The sequence below is a fragment of the Felis catus genome, chromosome D4 (genome assembly GCF_018350175.1).
Source record: "Felis catus isolate Fca126 chromosome D4, F.catus_Fca126_mat1.0, whole genome shotgun sequence".
Classification (NCBI taxonomy): domain Eukaryota; kingdom Metazoa; phylum Chordata; class Mammalia; order Carnivora; family Felidae; genus Felis; species Felis catus.
This window is the reverse complement of record NC_058380.1, coordinates 11,146,997-11,168,944: the sequence shown is the minus strand read 5'-3', so window position 1 is coordinate 11,168,944 and position 21,948 is coordinate 11,146,997. Positions and strand designations below refer to the sequence as shown.

The following is a 21,948-nucleotide window of genomic DNA, read 5'->3' as shown; positions in this document are numbered from 1 at the left end:
GGTATTTGTTATGAAAAAAGTAATTATCATGTAAGCTCTTGGCCACACACACACACACAAAAATGAACCGTATTATAAATACACTTATCATAACACCATGTCTTCAAAACCCTGGCAGAGAGCTAGATAATCATTGCACGAATTATGAGGCACACATCCCCAACTCAGAGTGATCTCACTAAGCCAGAGGCTGGCAATCATAACATAGTTTATCAGGTTGGGCTTTTTTGGAACAGCTTCATGTAATAGAAAGCCTTGCTGTGCCAATTAGTTCCTTGGTATGCCAAAAAGGCCCACAACAATCAGGATTTTTTGGCACTTGTTAGAAACACTGGTAAGTAAAACACATTCCCACCTGCCTTGAGAGTCTTTGTTTTATAGTACAAGGAATAATTTGAGGCGGTTTTCAGGCGATTACAACCTCTGCCTTCTTAACTGGACACGAACAAAGACGGTTATAACACTGTCAACTGTTCCCAGAGCACCAAGATCCTTTAGATTGTAAGGAATCCTATCACAGGCTTTCTTATTCTCTGATATTTATCTAGCTAAATGACTTCTTGAGACAAGAAACAATCACCTTATAAGGCAAGTCTAGAGCTTTCTGTTCCTTAAGCTCTTGAAACGTAACCAAACATCCCAAGTAGTTAACTATTCACAAACAAAGCAAATGAGCCACAATTTCTGTTTTCAGTACATCGTCTCTGAGAATACTCAAGGATTCCCTTGCCCCATTCCCAGGTTCTCCACAGTTGACAGCCGTTTCTGCCACTGTTTCCCCAAATCCACAGCTTAGCACTAGGTACACAAACCTAGCACATCTAGGGACACATATCTAGCAGGCAACCTTGCAGCCAGAAGACTGTGACCCCTCACCTACTTCAAAAACAGGAAAGCGATATAGGCTCCCAACCCTGAGCGCTCAGCCATTGACCTTCTCCCTTCCTCCCTCCCAGGGTTGCACTTCCGTTTTCTGTATCTCTTTCCACAGGGACAAACTTTTAGCAAAATCTGGGGCTCCTGGACCATGTGGCCTCTTCAGAGGGAACCAGCTCAGGCACCTTAGACGTTGTTGGGACCATTAGTGGGAAAACAAGGCAGAGGGAAGGAGAGGATCACAGAAGCATTTTAACCTTCACAGCTTTGATCTCTGCCTCCCTGCCTTGATAATTATGGGTGGAGAACCAACAAGGAAAGTCCCTGATTGGATTGTACAACTCTCTTGGGCACCAAAGGACTTTTAAGGCTCTGCAGTTCAGATTCCCTCTTGGGATGGCTGCCCACTTTATAGACACTGATGGAAAGATTACAGAGGAAGGTCACTAAGGGAGGGGAAATTTGTGCCTTCCAGTTTGGGTGTCCTTGACATGACCCCCAAGCACCTATCAGGGGCTCCACCCCCACGTTCCTCAGATTGTCCTGAAAGATGCCTCCTTCTTATGGTTCTAGCCCACCAGTTTTCCTTAACAATAGTCCCCCGAGCATCCTTACCCTTCTCACCTGCAATAATAGTGGCGGCCAAATTTGGCCCAGTGATCTCGGACAATTTCCTCCACACTCTGCTTCCGGGCAGCCAGAATGGAAAGCCAGACCAAGACCGCCCAGAGGCCATCTTTTTCCCGGAGGTGATCAGAGCCTAAGGGAGAAAGAAATATGTTGCTGAGGATTTGTTCCTGGGGAAAAAGTAAAATCTCAATGAACTATCAAGACCAGTTAGCAATGGGATGTTGAAATGGTTGGGCATATTTATCCATCGTGATAAATATACGTCCCACGATACCCTTGCGTTTCCAAAAACAGCCAACAGAAATTCAAATAACATAAAATAACATCAGAAAATAAACTAAATTCCTGGACGTTGTTAAAAGTACCAAAGAGCCAAGCTGAGATTACGTTTGCCCAATGGGATCGCTCACTCGGTAGATATTTGGTGGCCCTCACAATACACCAACCGTTGGTCTAGGTGTTAGGGACAGAGCAGTGAGTAAGATAGCTCTTTACTCGCAAAGCTTGAATTCATGTGGGTAGAGACAGGCAACAGAGACGTAGACAAGAGAACAGATGCATTAAATAAGGACAAGGGCGATGAGAAAAATAAACTGAGTGATGGCGTCACATCTACGACAGCAGCAAGAATTGCTTGATCTAGAGTAGTAGTTTATCTATAGTAGCTAACAGTGGCTAACAGTGGCGTCCCCAAAAGATGTGTTCACCCAGAACCTGTGAATGTGACCTTATTCGGGGAAACGGTCTTGCAGATACAATTAAGGATCTTGAGATGAGATGATCCTGGATTATCCAGGTGGAACTTAAATCCAATGAAAAGTGTTCCTAGAAGAACAGAAGACACAGACAGGAGAAATTCAAAGGAGCGGGTCACATAAAGACAGAGGCAGAGATCGGAATTACGCTACCCTAAGCCAGGGAACGTACGCAGCCATCAGAAAGAAGCAAGGACGGATTGTCCCCTAGGGCCTTCAAAGGAAGGATGACCCTGCCAACATCTTGATTTTGGGCTTCTAGCCTCCGGTGAGGGAGTAAATTTCTGTTGTGCTAAGCCACCCCGTCTGTGAGACTTCGCGACGGCAGCCTTAGGAAATGAACACAGATGGTCTTGGTCAGCTCCGCGGAGGTGATGACATCTGGGCGGACACTTGAGAAGGAGTCAGCCATGCTGAGAGGTGGGGACAAAGCGTTTCAAGCCAAGGGACAGCAACCGCAAAGTCCCTGATGCAGGAATAAACTGGGAAGCTTGATCCTACCGGCTATGCTATGGAAAGAGAGGCAGTCTGTGCTGTGGCATTCACAAGAAAGAGAAGTGCCAGCTAAACAGGTAACGTTCTGCGCAAAAAGAACCAGGTGAATGTGCGAGAGGCCCACGGAAGCACTTGTCTATTGGCCAGCTCGAAGCTCTGATTCCTTAATACGTACCTGGAGGCAGACTGCTCTCAACTATTCATATAATTTCATCCTCTGACACTATCAACAGCAATATCGTAAGAAAGGGGACCGGGACCAGGGGGAGGACCGTCTCTTCTTACAGTAGAGCGAGGAGAATGGACAACAGCACTCTCAGGTTTCAGGGCCGTGAAAACACGTACAGAAAATCAAAAGGGAAGACCCGATGTGCCAGAGCTATTTAAACCTTGGAAAGAGAATGAGATAATATGTCCGTTGAGTTAGACACTCGTGACAACCTCTCAACGGAGCTATGAGCCGTTGACCCGTCTCGTTGCGTTTGCAGTGGTAAATGTTAAATGCGTTTCCTTGAGAAGAAAAACATACAACCTTGAGAGGGCAGTGAAGATATTTAAAGGGAAAAACGATTATTGTTCGGCTCTTCCTACATGCTGATCAATAATCTGCTGATGACACTTTTAGGGTGCAGCTGCTTCTAGGGTGAGAGGAGCCGAGGCGTGAATCATCACGCCGCGGCGAGCGGGGTGCGGAGGGGGGTACTCTGGTCTTATCTAGCAAACTCTGCACGCTGCTACAAAAATGGAAGAAGTCTGGAAGATGCTGGGTTAGCTCCATGGCTCAGTGCCAAAAAAAACAAGTCGAGGAAACCTTGCCCAGTGGGATCATTTCAAAACCTTTTGTCCTTTTATAGCTGAAAAATCACTTTTATTTACTGGCTGGAGAAAAATACTCTTTTGTTTTCAAACATGGGCTCTGCATACCTTGCATTTCCAGCTGGATTACGTTACCTGGAGATGGAACCATTAGATACTATTAACTCAGTAAGATAAGATGTCATAATTCATGAGAAGAGACATAAAGGTCTTCTAGCAGGATTGGAAAAGAAAAACAAAAACAAAAACAAAAAACCTACCTCAACCATTTGTAGCCAACTTCATACTAGATGGTGAGTTGGCTTGGATAGCCTTGCCTGCAAGTTAAACATTCGCCAGAATTCATCAGGGCCAACGATCTAGTAAAACGAATTGTACTCTTTGTAGCTCTTTGAGGTGGGGAGAGAGGCACTGATGATGTTGCAATTATACGTGTTTCCGCTGGATGCTCATGGGATGCTTTGGAGAGGGTTTGGGGGATACAACCCTCCTTTTGATAATCCCTTAAAGCAAATGAACTATAATGCCATATCAGTGACAGGTAAATTAAACAAGAAATACAGATAACACACAGGAATCAAACGGTTTTCTGAAACCCCACCATAAACAGGGTAAAAACAGAGGGGAGAAATGTTCCCACTACTTACTTATAAGTACGCTAGTGTACTTCGTATTTGAAAATATTTTATGAGTCAATGAGAAAAAGAGAAATCCCAACAGGTAACCGTGTGGGAGGGCAGAAATGAGCAATTTTTAAGAGAAAAATACTGACAGTTAACATCTGAACAAACGGTCAGTCTCGCTGGAGTCAAAATCCACAAAGTGGGATAATGTTCGGGGACTGTCAAATGAGCAAAGACCAGGGGAGGGGGAATAACAGCAAAGAAACCATGTAAATGTGTACAGTTGGAAAGAATAAGTTGGCAATAGGGGCGCCTGGGGGGGCCCAGTCGGTTAAGCGTCCGACTTCGGCTCAGGTCATGATCTCACGGTCCGTGGGTTCGAGCCCCGCATCGGGCTCTGTGCTGACAGCTCGGAGCCTGGAGCCTGCTTCAGATTCTGTGTCTCCCTCTCTCTCTGCTCCTCCCCTGCTCTCACTCTGTCTCTCTCTCACTCTCTCAAAAATAAATAAAGATTAAGAATAGTTTGGCAATAATAATCAAGAGTCTTAAAGTATCACCCAACTTTGGACCCAGCTATTCTTTTTTTTTTTTTTTTACCCTTCAGTCACAAGGACATTTGCTAAAGCAGCTAAGAGAGGAAAATTGGAAAAAATAAATGCTAATTGTTAAACACCAGGGTAATTGTGGAGAATCCATCCAAAAGTTTATTGTGCAAAGAAGTGAAGGAGAAAGAGAAGGATGCTCATCCAGTTCTCATAAATGGAAAAAATCGGTTTACCAAGAAGGAATATTCGGTATATTTTTGTAGAAAAATGTTTGTAGATATGTCTATGGGTATGTGCACAGGTAAAGGAGAGTATGACCACCAAACCACTGACAGTGGTTATCTTCCAAGTGGTAGAATCGCAGGTGTTTTCTTCTTCCGTCCTATTTCCACAATAAACATGTATTTTTTTCATTATAAGAAAAAAATAAACTTTTTCAGTTTCTGGTGGTATGTAGAAATGCACATTTGAAGCCGTTCACTTCCGTTTATCAAAGAGCTAGTTGGGATATTAAAGGGATCGCTACCCCTTATGAAGAGGTGATGAGCTTTGAACCTATCAATCATCCTATTTCTTCCAGTGAGTATTAGTGTTTTATTTACTTTTTTAATTTTGTAATGCTTATTTATTTTTGAGAGACAAAGCGTGGGGGGGGTGGGGGGTGCAGAGAGAGAAGAGGCAGAGACTCTGAAGCAGGCTCCAGGCTCTGAGCGCTCAGCACAGAGCCCAACATGGGGCTCGAACTCACAGACTGTGAGATCACGACCCGAGCCAAAGTCGGACGCTTAACCGACTGAGCCACCCACGCGCCCCGAGTAATAGCTTTTTAGAACACAGAGACTGACTACGACCATCTTCCATGGGGGTCTCACAGGACTCGAATCAGGAGTGTCCTGTAAGGTTTTAGCAACTACCAGAAAGTAGGGACGGGCAAGGGGGTGTGAAGCTGAACTGTCCACCTTGGCCTTGGGGGAAGCTGCAGAAGCTTAGTTTTGAGCCTACCTTCAACCTCACAGCAAAAGGGAATGAAAAGTACAGGGAGCTCCCACACAAACACAACATTCCCCACTATCACCAATCCCACTCCGGTGGGACATTTGTTATAACTGTTGAACGTACACTCATGCGTTACTATCACCTGAAGTCCATAGTCAATGCTACGGTTCGCTCTTGGCGAACATTCAATGATTCTGAAAAACATGGCAAACTACTAATCTCTCTGCCGTCTTCATAGTTTTCATTTTCCAGATTATCACACAGTTGGGCTCACACAGAATGGAGCCTCTGGAGTCTGGCTTCTTGCACTTAATAATATGCATTTAATGGGGGGGCCCACGTGGCTCAGTCAGTTAAGTGTCTGACTTTGGCTCAGGTCATGGTCTCACGACTTGTGAGTTCGAGCCTTGCGTTGGGCTTTGTGCTGACAGCTCAGAGCCTGGAGCCTGCTTCGGATTCTGCGTCTCCCTCTCTCTCTCTCTGCCCTCCCCCCCCCTCCCACCACTTGCTTTCTCTCTTTCTCTCTCTCAAAAATAAATAAACATTTTAAAAATATGCATTTAAGCTTCCTCCAAGAATGTTCATAGCTTGACAGCTCATTTCTTTTTAGCACTGAATAATAACAGTGCAATTTTTGAAACCTGCTTCCTCTAGAATCCTGGCCACCTGGTTGAGGACCTTACCAGGAGCTTTTAGCCATATTCCCAAAGCCCTAGGTACCGCTCGCCTAGCCTTCATCCATCCAGGCCAGCCCAGCCCAAAGCCCAGAGAAGCAGCCATCCCCACCTGGATACCAGAAGGAGGGCGCTCAGCTCTTTCCCACCAGGCCTCCAGCAAAAGTTGGTACAAAAAAAGATGTTTGTTTGTTTGTTTCTCATCAGAAATCTCCCTATCCCCCCGCCACCCAAATTCGACTTTGCATTTTCTCAGCTTTAAAACCGTAATTACTTTGAGCCAGGCAGTACACGGGTAAGTATAGTGGCCTCACAAGAGGAAGGGGGAAAACAAAGAGAGTACTCAATCATCTCAAAGGAATTTTTTGCAAATGGAAATCCCAGCCCGGGCAAATCAACTCAATAAAACATCACACGGGTTGCCAACAGATCAAGTCATTTCAGCTGAGACTCCGATCAGGAAAGTCTGGATTTGTCGATTAGGAAAATATAAATCATTTTGCACCTGTTGCAGGCCCCAAGCTGGAACAGGGGTTAGTGATTCTGCATCCCGGCGGCACATCGGAATCACCTAAAGAACTTCTGGAAAATAGCAGTGCTCGTGCCTCATTCCGGACCATTAAAATCAGCATTTCTAGCAATGGGATCCAGGCATCAGGATTTTTTTTTTCAAGTTCCTCGGGTGATTCTCACGGGCAGCCAGGGTTGAGAGCCTCTGCTCTAGAAGAAGAGTGGTCAGAATAGTTCTATATGAGGGACACATTGCTTAGGGGTAGTGAATTAAGCCTCTCCCTCTTTTTGTTCAACTATGGTGACGAAGAAAGAGGCCACCGGTCTATAGTTCAGGGGATGCCACTGGCCTTGCTCAAGCGGGTGGCTTTTGCTGGACTCGGCTTCAGTATTATGCCTCCTCTCTGCCTTTTTTGTCTGAAAAACTTATGAGGGTTTTGCCAACTTCGGGGTCACCAACGCGTCCCCATTTGCCTGGGACTCTACCGATTACAAGAGTAAATGTCCCACGTCCCCGAAAACCTCTGAGTCCCAGGCGCACCGGGATGGTTGGTCACCTAATAAGAAAGGCCACTTGCTCAAAGGGGTCCCTGGTGGTTTTGGGGATTGGTGCGGGTTCAGCACCTGCCATAGCACACGCAGTTCGTGGAACCAGAAACGACGACGGGAGGTATGTGCGCTGGCTTTTGAAGGAGGATTACAAAGCGGATTCCATTCCATTCTTAGAAGAGAACAGCAGAGCACCAAGCACCATCTATACTCAGTACCTTCCTTCACACATCGATGAGCTGATTTCCACGACTGAGTTGCTCTTTGTACAAATAAGAGATGACGGGTAGGCCATTTGTACGAGGTCACACGGTAACTAAGGGGTGAAAACAAGACTCAGACCTGGGCAGTTTGGCTCTCCCGCTGATGGGTTTCACTACCACCAGAAAGCCCAGGAATGACGGTGGTCCTTGGGGGCTGCAACACAGCAGGGGAAATGCCCCACACGGCTGAGGCAGAGGCAGACCCTCTGAAGATACGGGACACAAACACGCACCTCTTCCTTCTCACACTAGAAAGTCGGGGAAAGTTGCCAATTTCCCTTCGCTTTTCTCCTCTTATCAATTCAGCCTTTCCATTTATGGATGCAGTTTTCACTCATTTGCAGTGAAATTCTTCCCATCCTCTTTTTATCCACCAAAGACAAGGGTTTGTCTTTTCTAAAGAGGGTGTTATGAGGCAAAACGGGGAGACACCCTTTGCAGGTGAATGGGAGATTTGAAAACATGCCATAGAACTGGGACAGGTTGGTTTTGGGGGGCTGGTGTTGTTTGTCCCCCCCCCCCCGCCATGTTTCAAACCACTTACATTCAGCTTTTCACATCTTGCCAAAAAGCGAGGCTCATGGAAAAATCATCACTTTTCCATGATTAAAAATGGATGCTTTTTGAAAGCAAATGCTCTAAAATTTCCACCAACTGGAGAACAGCACAACTATTCCGTGTATAAGCGGGTCAGGATATATATCCGCAGTATACAAGAGCCAGCTGTCAGCTCAGAAAGGTGGGATGGCAGTAACTGGCAGATGCAGAAAGAGCTGTGGCCAACACGGATCCCAACCAATAATGTTATATAGCAATATATTTGACGATGACAATGATGATGATGACGACGAGACGACAACGACAGTGTTTGATACAAATATACTGCAGGGCATTTGACTAATATCCTGATCATGGCAATACCCAGTAGGCTCCTTGAGGGAAGGGACTGTGTCTGAAATTACGCATCACTCTCTGAGCCCTGGCTCATAGAAGGTATGCAGTAAATATTCATTGAATGAATAAATGAATGACCGAGTGAGCCCCTAGTATGTAGCTTGCTCTAATTCATCGGATTCACTCCTCACTAAAAGGAGCTAGCGAGCTAGAAGCAGCCGGAGTGCTACATTGGAAAAAAATGTCACAGATCATCCCATTGAAAAACTGAGGCCCAGAGAAGCTAAGCCATCCGTGTAAGGCAGTTCCACCCCACAGAGGGGGAGTCGAGACTGAAGCCAGGTCTGTTAATTCGTGGTGCTGTGCTGTTCCCATGACACCGTTCTCCCAAGGCCCCTGACATTCATGCCATCCCCATCTAAAAGAATAACCACATGGGAGTAAATGACCCCTCTGCATTTCCTTAAACAGGGACAGCGGGGTCCTATGGAGCCAGTGAGTTTGGGTTTGAATGCTGACCCTGTCAGTGTTATCTTGGCCATTGGCTTTTGGCTTGATCTTCTTCCCTAAACCTCAATTACTGTATGGTCTCCACTTCATTGTTGAGAAATCTCAGTGAAATAATGTAGACGAGGTCCTAAGCATGGCATCTGTCACTTAGGAGGTGCTCAAGAAATAATAGGTATTAGCAAGCACTATTTCATTAACATGTGCCCCGAGGCAGTCAAGCCATCCATCCCAGAGGAGGCGAAAGCATTAACAATATGGTGGCTGGTCAGCTGACACAATTCCCTCACGTGAGCACAGAAGCACAGGAAGGTAAGGCACAGCGGGATCTGCTAACTCATACATCCCACCCTCTTTCTTTGTCACCAGTGCTCATGAAAACAACACAACTCCCCGGGAACTACTCTTTGACAGGTCACAAGCTGAACCAGAAATTTCTCCAGAGGGTTTAAAGTCTGCAACCACAGGGCATAACCACCATAGTCACTATACTTTGTTCTCAGTGGAGCCACCTAGCAACTACCAGAGAGCAGATGGGGAAGCCTCCAAGAACAATTTTAGGAACAGCATCTTAAATACCAAGGGATGGGCCCCCTCATTGGAAGTCTCTTAGTAGTCACTATGAAAAGAAACCCATGGTCTATCTAGACCCCTTCAATCTGTGGCTGGGGACAGTGATTTCTCAGTCCCAGAATGCGCCGGGAAGTGTGGACACAGCCTCCGAGGTCCACCCCTTTGCTTCTGCTTCACACGTAGGCATCCCACACCCTCTCTTGCTACTTTTCATCAGCTTAGAAGATGAATTGAAAGGTCAATGCAACTGGAACTGGGGAGATCCCAAGAAAAGGATTTTATGTGATAGAGACATTCTTCCCCTTCCAGGTGGAGATCTCTTTCCCAGCACAGGGGTAGATAGTTTGTGGATGGGCAAGAAGAGAGTTTCAGTTTTCAGACTTTATGAGGAGGCCCTCGGGGATGTCAATCAGAGCCCCTCTGCACTGTGGTCTGGCCTAGATTGAGTTGCGCACGTGCACACAGCCTGTCCCAATTAGTCCAGAGGAGAAACTGCTCTCCCAGCACTGATAATGCCGTCACCACAGCCTTCTGACATCACATCTATTACCCAGCCAAGTTGACACAACTGGCCACGAATAGGAGAAAGAAATGTGGCAGAACCTCAATAATCTGAAATTCATATGTCTACAGGGCCTCTTTTTCTGTCCTAGAGATTGGACCGGAGTGGAAACAGCCCATTGTACAGTTTGTGGTCATCTAGATAGGGAATGGACTAAAATTTGCCCTTAGTTTACCTTTTGGAAAGTGTACAATGTTAAGTAACATTGTTGTCTAATAAGAGACAGTTGAACCTATTCAATATTTGCTCAACAGCAATACTGTGAACCCAGTCTCGAGCTGGGATGTACATAGGTCTTGTGTGAAATATAAACAAAAGGAAAGGCATGGCCCAGGAGGTGTTATAAACTATACCACTATTAGGGGAAAGAACATTTCCTTTCATAAAGCAACTGGAAAAGAAGTCAATACTATAAACAGTAAGACAATAGAGCAGAGAATGTCTAGGTTGAAGGCTATAAGAATTTAACACTTACAAAAGCTCACTAAAGCTAGAACATAGCCCACTGTTGAACATGTGGCTATTTGCAGCTATTTACTGTCAACAACCATACACACACACACACACACACACACACACACACACAGGAAATAAGTAAGTAAAGCAAGCAAATTACAAATACTTAATACTATTTAAAATTTTAAATCCATCCATTAACACAGGTTTGGGGAAGGAGTCTTCCTAGAATTCTGCCCTTTGTTAGCTAATAATTTGCGCTAATCATTACACGATGACTGAAATTACCAAAACTTTATTTTTAAATGTTACGTAACTCTGATTTTACTGTACTTCATAAAACCCCTCCCCCAATCCCTTTCAACTGGTCTACATTTGTTTTTATGAACCCTCCCAAATCTTGGGATAGAAATGCCCAGATCTCCAGAAGTATATCCACTCAAAAATGCCAAAAATGTTAAGTACTAACAATGCAAAGAAGAAATATCAAAATGGAAATTCTTTGTTTCCTCCTTATTTCTTTCTTTCTTTCAATTCATCCACTTTCCATCCATCTTTCCAGGCTTCCTTCTATCCTTTATTTCTTCTTCCTACCTTAACTTCCTTCCATTATTCCATCCCTCTTTCTATGCTTCCATCTAACCTGCAAACACTCAAGGCCTGCCAGATATCAAAGAAATAGAGTTGAACAAAATAGTCATGGCCCCTGTCCTCGGGGCATTTAGAATTTCTGCATGGCATGCAGAGGGATTGAACCCATCTCAAAAATTCAAAATTTCTTGTGATGTGGAATACACACATACTCTGGGTCTCTCCCTTTTTTTTGCAAGAGGCTGAGCAGATGTAAAAATAGCCAACTTCAAGAGCACCAGGCTGTACTCCAAAGTTCAAGTGGAAAAAGCTGGTGTGACAATGATGGACAAGTCATATTGGTGACAGGAGACCTGGATTCAATTTCAAATCTTCAAGAATGGATGCACACAAAAGGCATAGCAATGCCCTAGTACATACTCAGTGCTCATTCAAAGAGATTATTATTATTGTGAGAAACTCCACAGAGAGCGCTTCCTTGGCAATAATAAACATTGTTGTATTGCTTGATTTGACAAATTTGTATGACCGCTGACATTAGCTTTTTAAAAATATATAATAAAAGTAATAGTAAATTTCAAGATGGTGTTCAAGTTTGGAGCTCACCCAGGCTTTCGTGAACATAGTGATTCTTCTGTGTTGCCCGTAAGGGAAAATGCTTCGGGCTGTAACAATTCATACATTCTCAAAATGGTATCACTTCTTAGAAAGTTGATGTCAATGATGGAAACCAGTAGAACCTCATCAACAAATGCCAAAAAAAAAACTTCCAAAATTTTGGTTTTATTGACCTTAGTTTTAATTGTTTCATTTGTCCCCTTTTGTGTATGAGAACAAGTCCAGATTCCTTCAAATTCAGAACTTTACAAAAGTAGCCAGAATGCCATTTAGATTAATAGTTTTCTTCTCTTTAGATCTGAGAATTTATAAAGCACCCCTTCTCTCTATAAAGTAGTTTTCCAAGGCTCTCCCCAGGAAGTAGGTGAGTACCAGTCCTAGCACAAAAGATGGTCTGGCTTCTTAAGTGACTTTGGTTCTCTGACAGAGTCATAAATACAGGTTTCTTATTGTCCAGGATCTGGACCTTTCCAGAGGAGAGAAGCTTGAACTCCGATCCTACGACCAGCTTGTCACTTTGGAAAGTTCTAGGAGCTCCAGAAGCTGGCAAGGGAAACTTCCACTCAGAATACATCTTGCTCCTCTTGGAAAAAAAAGCTTCACATTCTTGCGCCTGAGTCAGATCCATATTTTCAAGTTCTCTTGGCACTGAAATACGCATTCCTAGTTGGTACACAGATCCGTGCCCCGGGGACACAGAAAAAGGCCTCCACTCCAGAAAGCTTGGATACTTTTAGAAGCACCTCTGCAGTCTCAGGTCTAAAACTTGCCATCTGTCACTCTCTCCTCCCTTAGTTAGCTCACTTGTTTCTGAAAATCACGTCTCAAGGAAGGTAGGGAACTCCCGTGATCAGCTGACTTTTACAGACTGGACCTGAGGGTCAGAGAGGCCATGCGGCTTGTTTGAGACTGACAGGTAAGGGTCTTGAATATACTCATCAGCCTCTCATTTGGGGGCCTCTAGACTTCCTGGACCACACCCCGTGGCACATCAAGGATACTCTTTCTACCATTCCTGAAGAAAACAAAAATACTGGTTTTCACGAGAGCCACGGTTTCTACTCTTGACTGCACATCAAAATCACAGGGGCGCCTGGGTGGCTAAGTCAGTTGAGTGTTTGACTCCTGATGTCGGCTCAGGTCACGATCTCATGGTTCATGAGTTCAAGCCCCGTATAGGGCTCTGCAGCGACAGTGCAGAGCCTGCTTAGGATTCTCTTTCTCTCTCTCTCTCTCTCTCTCTCTCTGCCCCTCCCCCACACCTGTGCGCACACACACGTGCTCATGCAGACACACACATACTCTCTCTGTCAAAAATAAACAAACTGTAAAAAAAACCCCACAACTAGACTCATTTAAAATGCGGATTCTCAGGCCCCGCCCTTCCTGATATTCCAAGTAAGGGTAGGATAGAAAATACGTATTTTTAGCAAGTTTCCCAGGTGATTCTGACACACCAGCTCAGTGCTTCTCAAAAACTGGCGTTAATAAAGCCCAGAGTAAGAGCAGAATGAAGCTCTTTTCTCCTTGCAAGACTGAGTGGTCCAGCTACTGAGGCCACCTAATAGTCCTTTACTGCTGAGTGCTTGAAAAATAAAATTCGTCAATGCTTTCATCAGGAAGACTGATCGACACGGTGGAAAATGGCACAGTGTAGGGCAGGAAACCAGTCTTTCGGGTCAACGGTCATGTAATTCAAGCGGGGACATTGTCCAAGCCAGGGGGCCCCGCGTGAGTCACTTCACTACTTCTGGGGCTCAGGAGCTCTATCTGTCAAATCAGGCTAATGAGGCTAAAGTCACCTGAACCTGAAGAGTGGTGGAGACGGCAATGCCTCATGCTCCTTAAAAGGAAAAACTGGTAACTAAGCCCGACTGTGAGAGACTTTTAAAATCCCCTTCTCGGCCAGCCTACGAGTTGCAATCTGTGTAACTGTCCGAGAGCAAAGTTTGCCGAGAGGTGCCTGCAAGTAGGGGCGCCTGGGTGGCTCAGTGGGTTAAGCATCTGACTCTTGGTTTTGGCTCAGGTCATGATCTCCCGGTTCCTGGGTTCGAGCCCCGCGTCGGGCTCTGAAAGGTGTCTGCGAGCAGAAGTCTCTTCAGTGCACAACACGGTTTCCCAGGTCCGGTCGAATCATGCCCCATCATCTCAGCTAGGCAGGTGAAGGGCTTCACAAACTGACCCCTCCTCACCTCTCCTCCTGGTACTGCTTCTTGATAATCCCTCCTCTAACCGATCCTACACATCAGAGATTTGCCTATTTTTCTTTCTTTTTTTTTTTTTTTCAACGTTTTTTATTTATTTTTGGGACAGAGAGAGACAGAGCATGAACGGGGGAGGGGCAGAGAGAGAGGGAGACACAGAATCGGAAACAGGCTCCAGGCTCCGAGCCATCAGCCCAGAGCCCGACGCGGGGCTCGAACTCACGGACCGCGAGATCGTGACCTGGCTGAAGTCGGACGCTTAACCGACTGCGCCACCCAGGCGGCCCGAGATTTGCCTATTTTTCTACGTAAGTTTTTACCGAAGCACAGCCCTCCTTGTCCATTTATGTATTGTCTATGGCCACGTCTGTGCTACAGAGGCAGTGCTGAGGAACCGCGAAAGAGGCAGTAGTCTGCAAAATCCTCAGTGTTTACTCTCCAACCCCTTTCTAGAAACGTTTGCTGACCTCCGCTACAGGCCCGTCTTTTCCAGAAATTTTTGGCCACGACCCACAATAAGCACACGTTCCAAGGAGCCCAAGCATACACATAGATACTTGTGGGCACGTTTATATATACACACTTCTCAGAATAAACGTTTACCTTTACTAAACACGATGCATTCCAACAGGTTTCTAGCCTACTCAGTTGCTTTTCACAAGCTGCTCATGACATTTCACTAATCTCATGACCCCAAATGAGTTTTGATTCGTATTTGGAAAACATGTCTTCGGACAAACCAAACAACTGGCTACTGGTAACACATATCCCCTGCTCTCCAACCTCTTTTTTCTTTCTTGGCACCGATCCCTCCATCTGGCAAGGCCCGGTCCTTTCATCTCTATGTGTACAAATCCTTCCCATTCTTTAAAAACTAGCCCAGCTTCCAGATCTTTCCTGGAGTCTCCTTTGAACCTCCAGTCCCAAAGCATTTTCGCATCTCCCACAGCATTTTTGCTATTCCTCCATCATGGACACTTAAAGTTTGTGCATTGTAGAATATCATCTGTGCATCTTTCTAATTATGTAACCTGAGTTTCTTAAGGTGTGATCTTAAGCACTTGTATTCTAAATACCTTCTAGTTCAGGGTCTAACCAGTTTGGGTAAGGGAAGAAAACTGCCCAGGATGAAACTTCTTCAGAACCCTAACATAGCCTGAAGTGCTGTCATTATGACCAGTTAACGTGGTTTTACAGCAATCTGTTTAAGCATGACCAAACAGGACTTTAGTCTCAGGAATTCAAGGATGGCTTGACATCCGCACCTCGATCATGATATTTCATAACGTTCATAATAAAATAGAAAAGAAAGTATTAGTGTATCACTAGGTCCTGAAAGGGCACCTGATAAATCCAACAGCTGTTTCTAATAAGATTCTAACTAAAATGAGAATGGGAAAAATTATCTACATAAACCTGATAAAGATTTTACCCCCATCAAAAAGCAATCACCACAACAGACAGTAAAATAGTCAATCCGTTTCCATTAAAGTCATGAGTTATCACCATTATTTTTAAATACAATTTTGAAGATTATACCTAATGCAATAAGAGTATGACATAAGAGGTATAAGTATTAAAAAAAGAAACGTAAAACATCTTTCAGTCATAGATTATATGACTGTATACCTTTAAAAAAGTCACAAGCGATTGTAGAGTTTTTAGAAAAGAAAATGCTAGAAAAGAAAATATCTATTAATAATAGAATGTCCTAAGGTGGTTTCACCTCAGAGACAAGGCATATTAATCAATAGCTTCTCCTTATATGAATATGCACCAGAGAAACTGGAAAGAAAAACGAGGATATCCACATTAAAATCAAAGCTGTTAAAAGCTCTGTAGGACATATGGCCCAGTTTCTTCAATTAATAAATTAGAGAACACGTGAAAGGACGATATGCAGATTACAAGATACTTAAGAGAGGGGACACCTGGGTGGCTCAGTGACTGAGCACCCGACTCTTGGTTTTAGCTTAGGTCATGATCTCAGTGTGGGTTCGAGCCCCACATTAGGCTCTGCACCGACAGCGTGGAGCCTACCTGGGATTCTCTCCCCCTCTTCCTCTCCCTTGCTCACTCAATCTCTCAAAATAAATAAATAGGCATAAAAAAATAAAAGGTAAAAGATACTTAAGAGATATCAATCAGTTATAATATTAAGATCTTTGGATCCCGGGGCGCCTGGGTGGCTCAGTCGGTTAAGCGGCCGACTTTGGCTCAGGTCATGATCTCACGGTCCGTGAGTTCGAGCCCCGTGTCGGGCTCTGGGCTGACGGCTCAGAGCCTGGAGCCTGTTTCCGATTCTGTGTCTCCCTCTCTCTGACCCTCCCCTGTTCATGCTCTGTCTCTCCCTGTCTCAAAAATAAATAAAACGTTAAAAAAAATCGAAATTAAAGATCTTTGGATCCCAACTGGAAAAAACTATTAAGGAAGGGGTGAGAATAGGAGAGAAATGATTTAAAAATTACTTTTGGAGTTCCACTTCTGCATTTCTGTTTAGGATGTAGAAATCTCCAAGAGAATGTTACTCCTATCCCAGTAATAAGAAAAGGCCAGAAACCTACCAAATCATAACTTTTCTTGAACCCATCAGAAACCTGAGGTCACAAGGCACATAAAGTGAATTCTAAAAACTGACAACTCCCTTCAAGGAGAAACAAGACACAAAACTGTCACCCCTTTGGGAGAGCATAGGAAAAAGAGGATGCTTCCATATAAGTAAAAACTAAGAAGTCACATAAGAGGCTCAAAAATTCTTAAAGGCCAAGTATAGTCATGTTAGTCATGTTAGTTTAAAATTGCTTGGAATCCCCAGAAACAAGGGACACACTTCCAAGTCACTGAGTGATCACAGAAAAGACTGGAAAAACAGAAAGAGAGAGATATGGTGGTGCAGGCATGCAGGTAAGGAGGAGCTTCTGAGACATAAGCATGAAGCCCTTTGAGTTCCCCAAACCTTTCCTTCACAGGAAACAACAGGCTTAAACTTTTGGAGGCACAAGTTGCAAACTTTCTCATCCTGAAAGCCCATGCAAAAATCCATTGCTACGGGAATAGGGTTTGAAGCAAAAACCTTCTCCCTTTGGAGAAAGGGTAGGAAACCTTTCTGGGCCCAGAGTCTTACACCAGTACTAAGCAGAGGTCCTGAGTCCTGTCTCCCTCTCTCTCTCTGTCCCTCCCCCACTTGGTCGGTCTCTCTCTCTCTCTCTCTCTCTCTCAAGAATAAAGAAATTTTTTTAAAAAGGAGTCTAGAGGGTTTTCTGGCTTGTATCTTTGTTCCTTTATTCATTTGTTTCTCAAATTCTACATTGGAGTGAAATCATACAGTACTTGCTTTTCTCTGATGGACCAATTTCACTCAGTGCCCTCTGGGTCCATCCATGTTGTTGCAAAAGGCAAGGTCACATTCTTCTTATGGCTGAGTAATATTCCACTGTATGTATGTATAGATGGATGGATGGATGGATGTACACACACACGCACACACACGCCACACTACACCACATCTTCCTTATCCATTCATCTGTCAATGGACACTTGGGTTGCTTCCATATCTTGGCTATTGTAAATACTGCCGCAATGAAAACACAGGTGCATATATCTTTCCAAATTAGTGTTTTCGTTTCCTTGGGGTAAATATACATCACACACAAAAATAAACTCCAAATGGATTAAAGACCTAAGTGTGAGACATGAAACCATAAAAAATCCTACAAAACAGACAGTTTCTCTGACATGGGCCATAGCAACATTTTTCTAGATATGTCTCCTAAGGCAAGGGAAACAAAAGCAAAGATAAACTATTGAGACTACATCAGAATAAAAGTTTCCGCACAGCAAAGGAAACTATCAACAAACCAAAAAGGCAACCTACTGAATGGGAGAAGATATTTGCAAATAATATACCTGATAAGGGTTAAGTATCCAAAATATATAAAGAACTTATGAAGCTCAACACCAAAAAAAAAAAAAAAAAAAAAAAACCCAAACAATCTGATTAAAATATGGGCAGAGGACCTGAAGGGAGATTTTTCCAAAGAAGACACACAGATGGTCAACAGACATATGAAAAGACGTTCAACATCACTAATCATCAGGGAAATGTAAATCGAAGCCACAATGAGATGTCACCTGATACTTGTCATAATGGCTAAAATCAACCACACAAGAAACAACAGGCGTTGGTGAGGATGCGGTAAAAGGGGAACCCTCGTGCGTTGTTGGCGGGAATAGAACCTGGTACGGCCACCATGGGAAACAAAATGGAGGTTCCTCAAAAAATTCAAAGTAGAATTACATATGACCCAAATAAAAACCAAAAAAAAAAAAAAAATGGACAGAAGAGATGAGGGTATCATAGCACATATCCCTCCAGGTTTCTCTGATTTTTTTTCCCTCTAATTATCTCTTCCCCTAGCATTTGATTCACAGTGGGCTCACAGGTCTCCAAACTGGGGTCACAGAGGGTATAGCCACCCTCTCCGGTAACATTACGTCAGCAAAACCTACCAGTGCCAAAGCTCTCTTCTCCACACAGAGAGCACCGTCCTGAGTCCATCAGATTTGAGAAGAATCTCCATCCAGCTGGGGTCTCATACACAGGAACCTTCATCGATTTGGCCACTCTGAAAAATTAAATTCAAGGCAACAGTCAATTCATATCTCTTTTCCTTTCTTTTCTCAGCACAGAAGGAAGTCTTTAGAATTTATTAACTCTGTAACTAGACTTCAGAACATTCTGGTCAGTGTTGACATTTTTCAGGATGTTAAGCCCTAAGGTAGAAAACGACAAATAGCCTATTCCGATGTTTCTCGGTTTTGCTTTCCCCATAACACAGAAAATATTAAGTTAACGTATAGAATATTCTCATTTATGTTTCCCTTCTATAAATGTTCCTTTACCTTTATGGTAAGATCCCACTTGGGGAGTTCAGAATCTAAATTAAGAGGGAGGTTGGTTACAAACACTTTGGAATATTGTTGGACAGTATCTACAGACACACACACACACACACACACACACACACACACACACTGTTAGGACTTTTAGGATCAAAAGACTTACTCTACCAGCTGTTAGAAATGTTGACAGCTAACAGCTCACAGATATGTCTCCTACTCTCTGTTAAAGAGAGATGTCTCACTCAAAATCATGCTCCCTTTGGGGCACCAGAGTGGGGCACCACTTTGGGGTGGCTCAGTCGGTTAAGCGTCTGACTCTTGGTTTCAGCTTAGGTCATGCTCTCACGATTTGCGGGTTCAAGCCCCGCCTCAGGCTCCGCAGCTGGTAGCACGGAGCCTGCTTGGGATTCTCTCTCTCCCTCTCCCTCTGACCCTCCCCTGCTCGCACCGTCTCTGTCTCCCTCAAAATAAATAAACAAACTTTAAAAATATCATGCTCCCTTTCCTGGGTCAGTCCACATCCAATGTCTGGTCAGTGTGGGATATTTAAAGGTCTAGCCTCCTTGCCCCTATTTGGCCTAACTCTGTAGGGCCATTTCAGCTCCAGAGATCCGCGTAGGTGGGCTGAGGTCTTTGTCGTGACTGCACTGCAGTCCAACCTCTCTCTTTCTGTCCAATCCCCTTCCTCACTCCCCCCCCGGCAGGTGCTGGTTTTGAAGACACGTTTGATCTGGGTGGGCAGAAAGGAATAAACTTCCCGCAAGCGAATCTCTCTCCGAGCTGCTTCCTGGGGAGCCCAGGGTAGGACAGTGCGCAACAGAATACGAACACAAGATTTTACACAAAATGATCACAGAATCACGATTCAGAAGAACCGAAGCCACCCGGATGTCCACTGAGTAGAACGGACAGAGGCTCTGTGATATAGAAGGCGCCACCTTAAATTTCGCTGAGCATACCACCGCTACGTGCAACCCCATGATGAATCTCACACACGTTCTATCACGTAAAAGAAACGGGGAACAAGAAAATACACACTGTAGCGTCCCATTTCCATCCACTTCAAGGGCAGCTAAAACTAATCAATGCTGTCACAATTCAGGCTCAGCAGAGTAGAGAGGTCACGTGTTTTGTTTGAGATTCCACAGAGGTAAGAGGCAGAGCTAGAATTTGGACCCACGTTCTGTTTCATTTCGGCTCACGTTCCAGTCCACGATACCATGTTGTCGCCCCGAATGTTTTAAGAGACATACAGATCTCCGAGAGTATGTTGGGGAATGATCCGGTTCTGTACCAATGACCTAACGAACTTCATCTTTCCCACAAGCAAGCAACAAAAAGCAAAAAAAACACCAAATGCCTGCTGCTAACAAGATCTAGTTTCTCAAAGGGTATAAGCACAGAAGGTGGCCAGGAACGGGAACCAGGACGGGTGTCTTGGTGAAGAAGAGGAAGACACGTGCATAAAGGACAGAGGACACAATGCAATCATGATTTCATTAAGTTTTTTTTTGTTTTCTTTAGGTTTTACTCTGTGGCCAGCTGGAGAAAACAGAATATCTAGAAACCCTTGCCACAGGAAAGCAAACACTTTCCTTTCCATAATACCAAATATAGTTGATGTGTTCAAGATCTTGAAAAATTTTGTGCCAAATCTCTTTCAAGTTTGCTTTGAAAAGAAGCACTTTTTAGATGTTCCAGGGTTATATCAAAGGTTCTGTTGTGTATTTTTTTTTTTTAGTGGCCTAAGAAAGATACACAAATCACACTTATATCCTGGTAGGCACAATGAAAGAAATCCTCCCCAAACTGTAGATCAAAGGTAAATTTTCACAGCCATTAATCTCATAGTCAGAAGCTGAAGGAAGGAGGTAGAATAAGTCACAAAGAAGCTTCCCAGCGTCAGCACAGAGTAAAGCCTAGGTCAAAATTCATTTAGCAAATATGACTGCATATGATTGCCAAATAGAGTGTGCAGCATGGAACAGACATAAGGGTAAGAAAAGGGGGTGGACATACATTTCCCGGCTCAGACACTCTTGCAGGTTCAAAGCCAAGTTGGCAGATCTAAAGGGAGGGGAAAGGATTTCCCTAGCTCCCACCCTTCCCAATTAATCACTGTCAGGAGGTCATAAGGCTGAGGGCTGAGGCTGGAGTTTTAGAGGACCGGATACTTCTATAACTAGGAGCCCCAGACGCAGCTATGCAAGCTAAGATAACAATGTGGGTAATTCAATCCCGGGATCCTGAGCATGAGCTGATGGTGTCCTAGAGTAAGAAAGGAATTCCCTGCCCCCACCCCCCACCGCCCTCCTCCCTCTACTGAACTTGGGATCCATCCCAAACACAGCATTCAGCAAATACCATGCTCTAGACTGGTGTTTCCACAGGAGACCCCCCTGGAGATTTCTGACAGCTCAGAATGAAGCCGCTCACACTGAGGGTCTTCACCCCCTCTTGGCCGCTGCCACCACGTGGTGGAGACAAACAGAAGAACTCACTTTCTAGGAAAGGCCAGAGTAGGAAGCAAAAGCAAGAAAATCAATCTCAACCCCAACTGTCCTGCAAGTGGGAGTTGAGTTCTGGTAGTTAAACAAAACAAAACAAAACAAAACAAAACAAAACAAAACAAAACAAAACAAAACAAAACCAGAAGCCCCCTGGTGGGTGTAAGCTTCTGGGGATGAGTTGCAAACCTCTAAAAATGCGGCTTCAGGTTGGAAACAGCCCCCACCTATCGTTCCATCGGTTTCTCTCACGCAGCCCACGCCAAGCTCCTCATAACCGGACCATTTCTCATTTTCCGAGGGTGCGCTCTCATTTTTGCTGTTTTCAACTACTCCTGCGTCCTTTTTCATGCTTTGCCTTTTACCCGGATTAATGCTTTCGAATCTCTGTCAAAATACTCC

General features: G+C 44.4%; 1 protein-coding gene across 4 annotated transcripts in view; it reads right to left on the bottom strand.

The window, feature by feature from the left end:
- The window catches only part of PGM5 (phosphoglucomutase 5), a 184,761-nt gene that overhangs the window by 52,951 nt on the left and 109,862 nt on the right, over nucleotides 1–21,948 (bottom strand). For all 4 annotated transcript variants that reach the window (XM_045043402.1, XM_011288248.4, XM_045043403.1 and 1 more), the window contains exons 7-8: nucleotides 18,647–18,762; nucleotides 1,501–1,636 (exon numbers count right to left, since the gene is read on the bottom strand). In XM_045043402.1, the coding sequence (XP_044899337.1) occupies nucleotides 1,501–1,636; nucleotides 18,647–18,762 (252 nt within the window). The remainder of the gene's footprint in view (nucleotides 1–1,500; nucleotides 1,637–18,646; nucleotides 18,763–21,948) is intronic.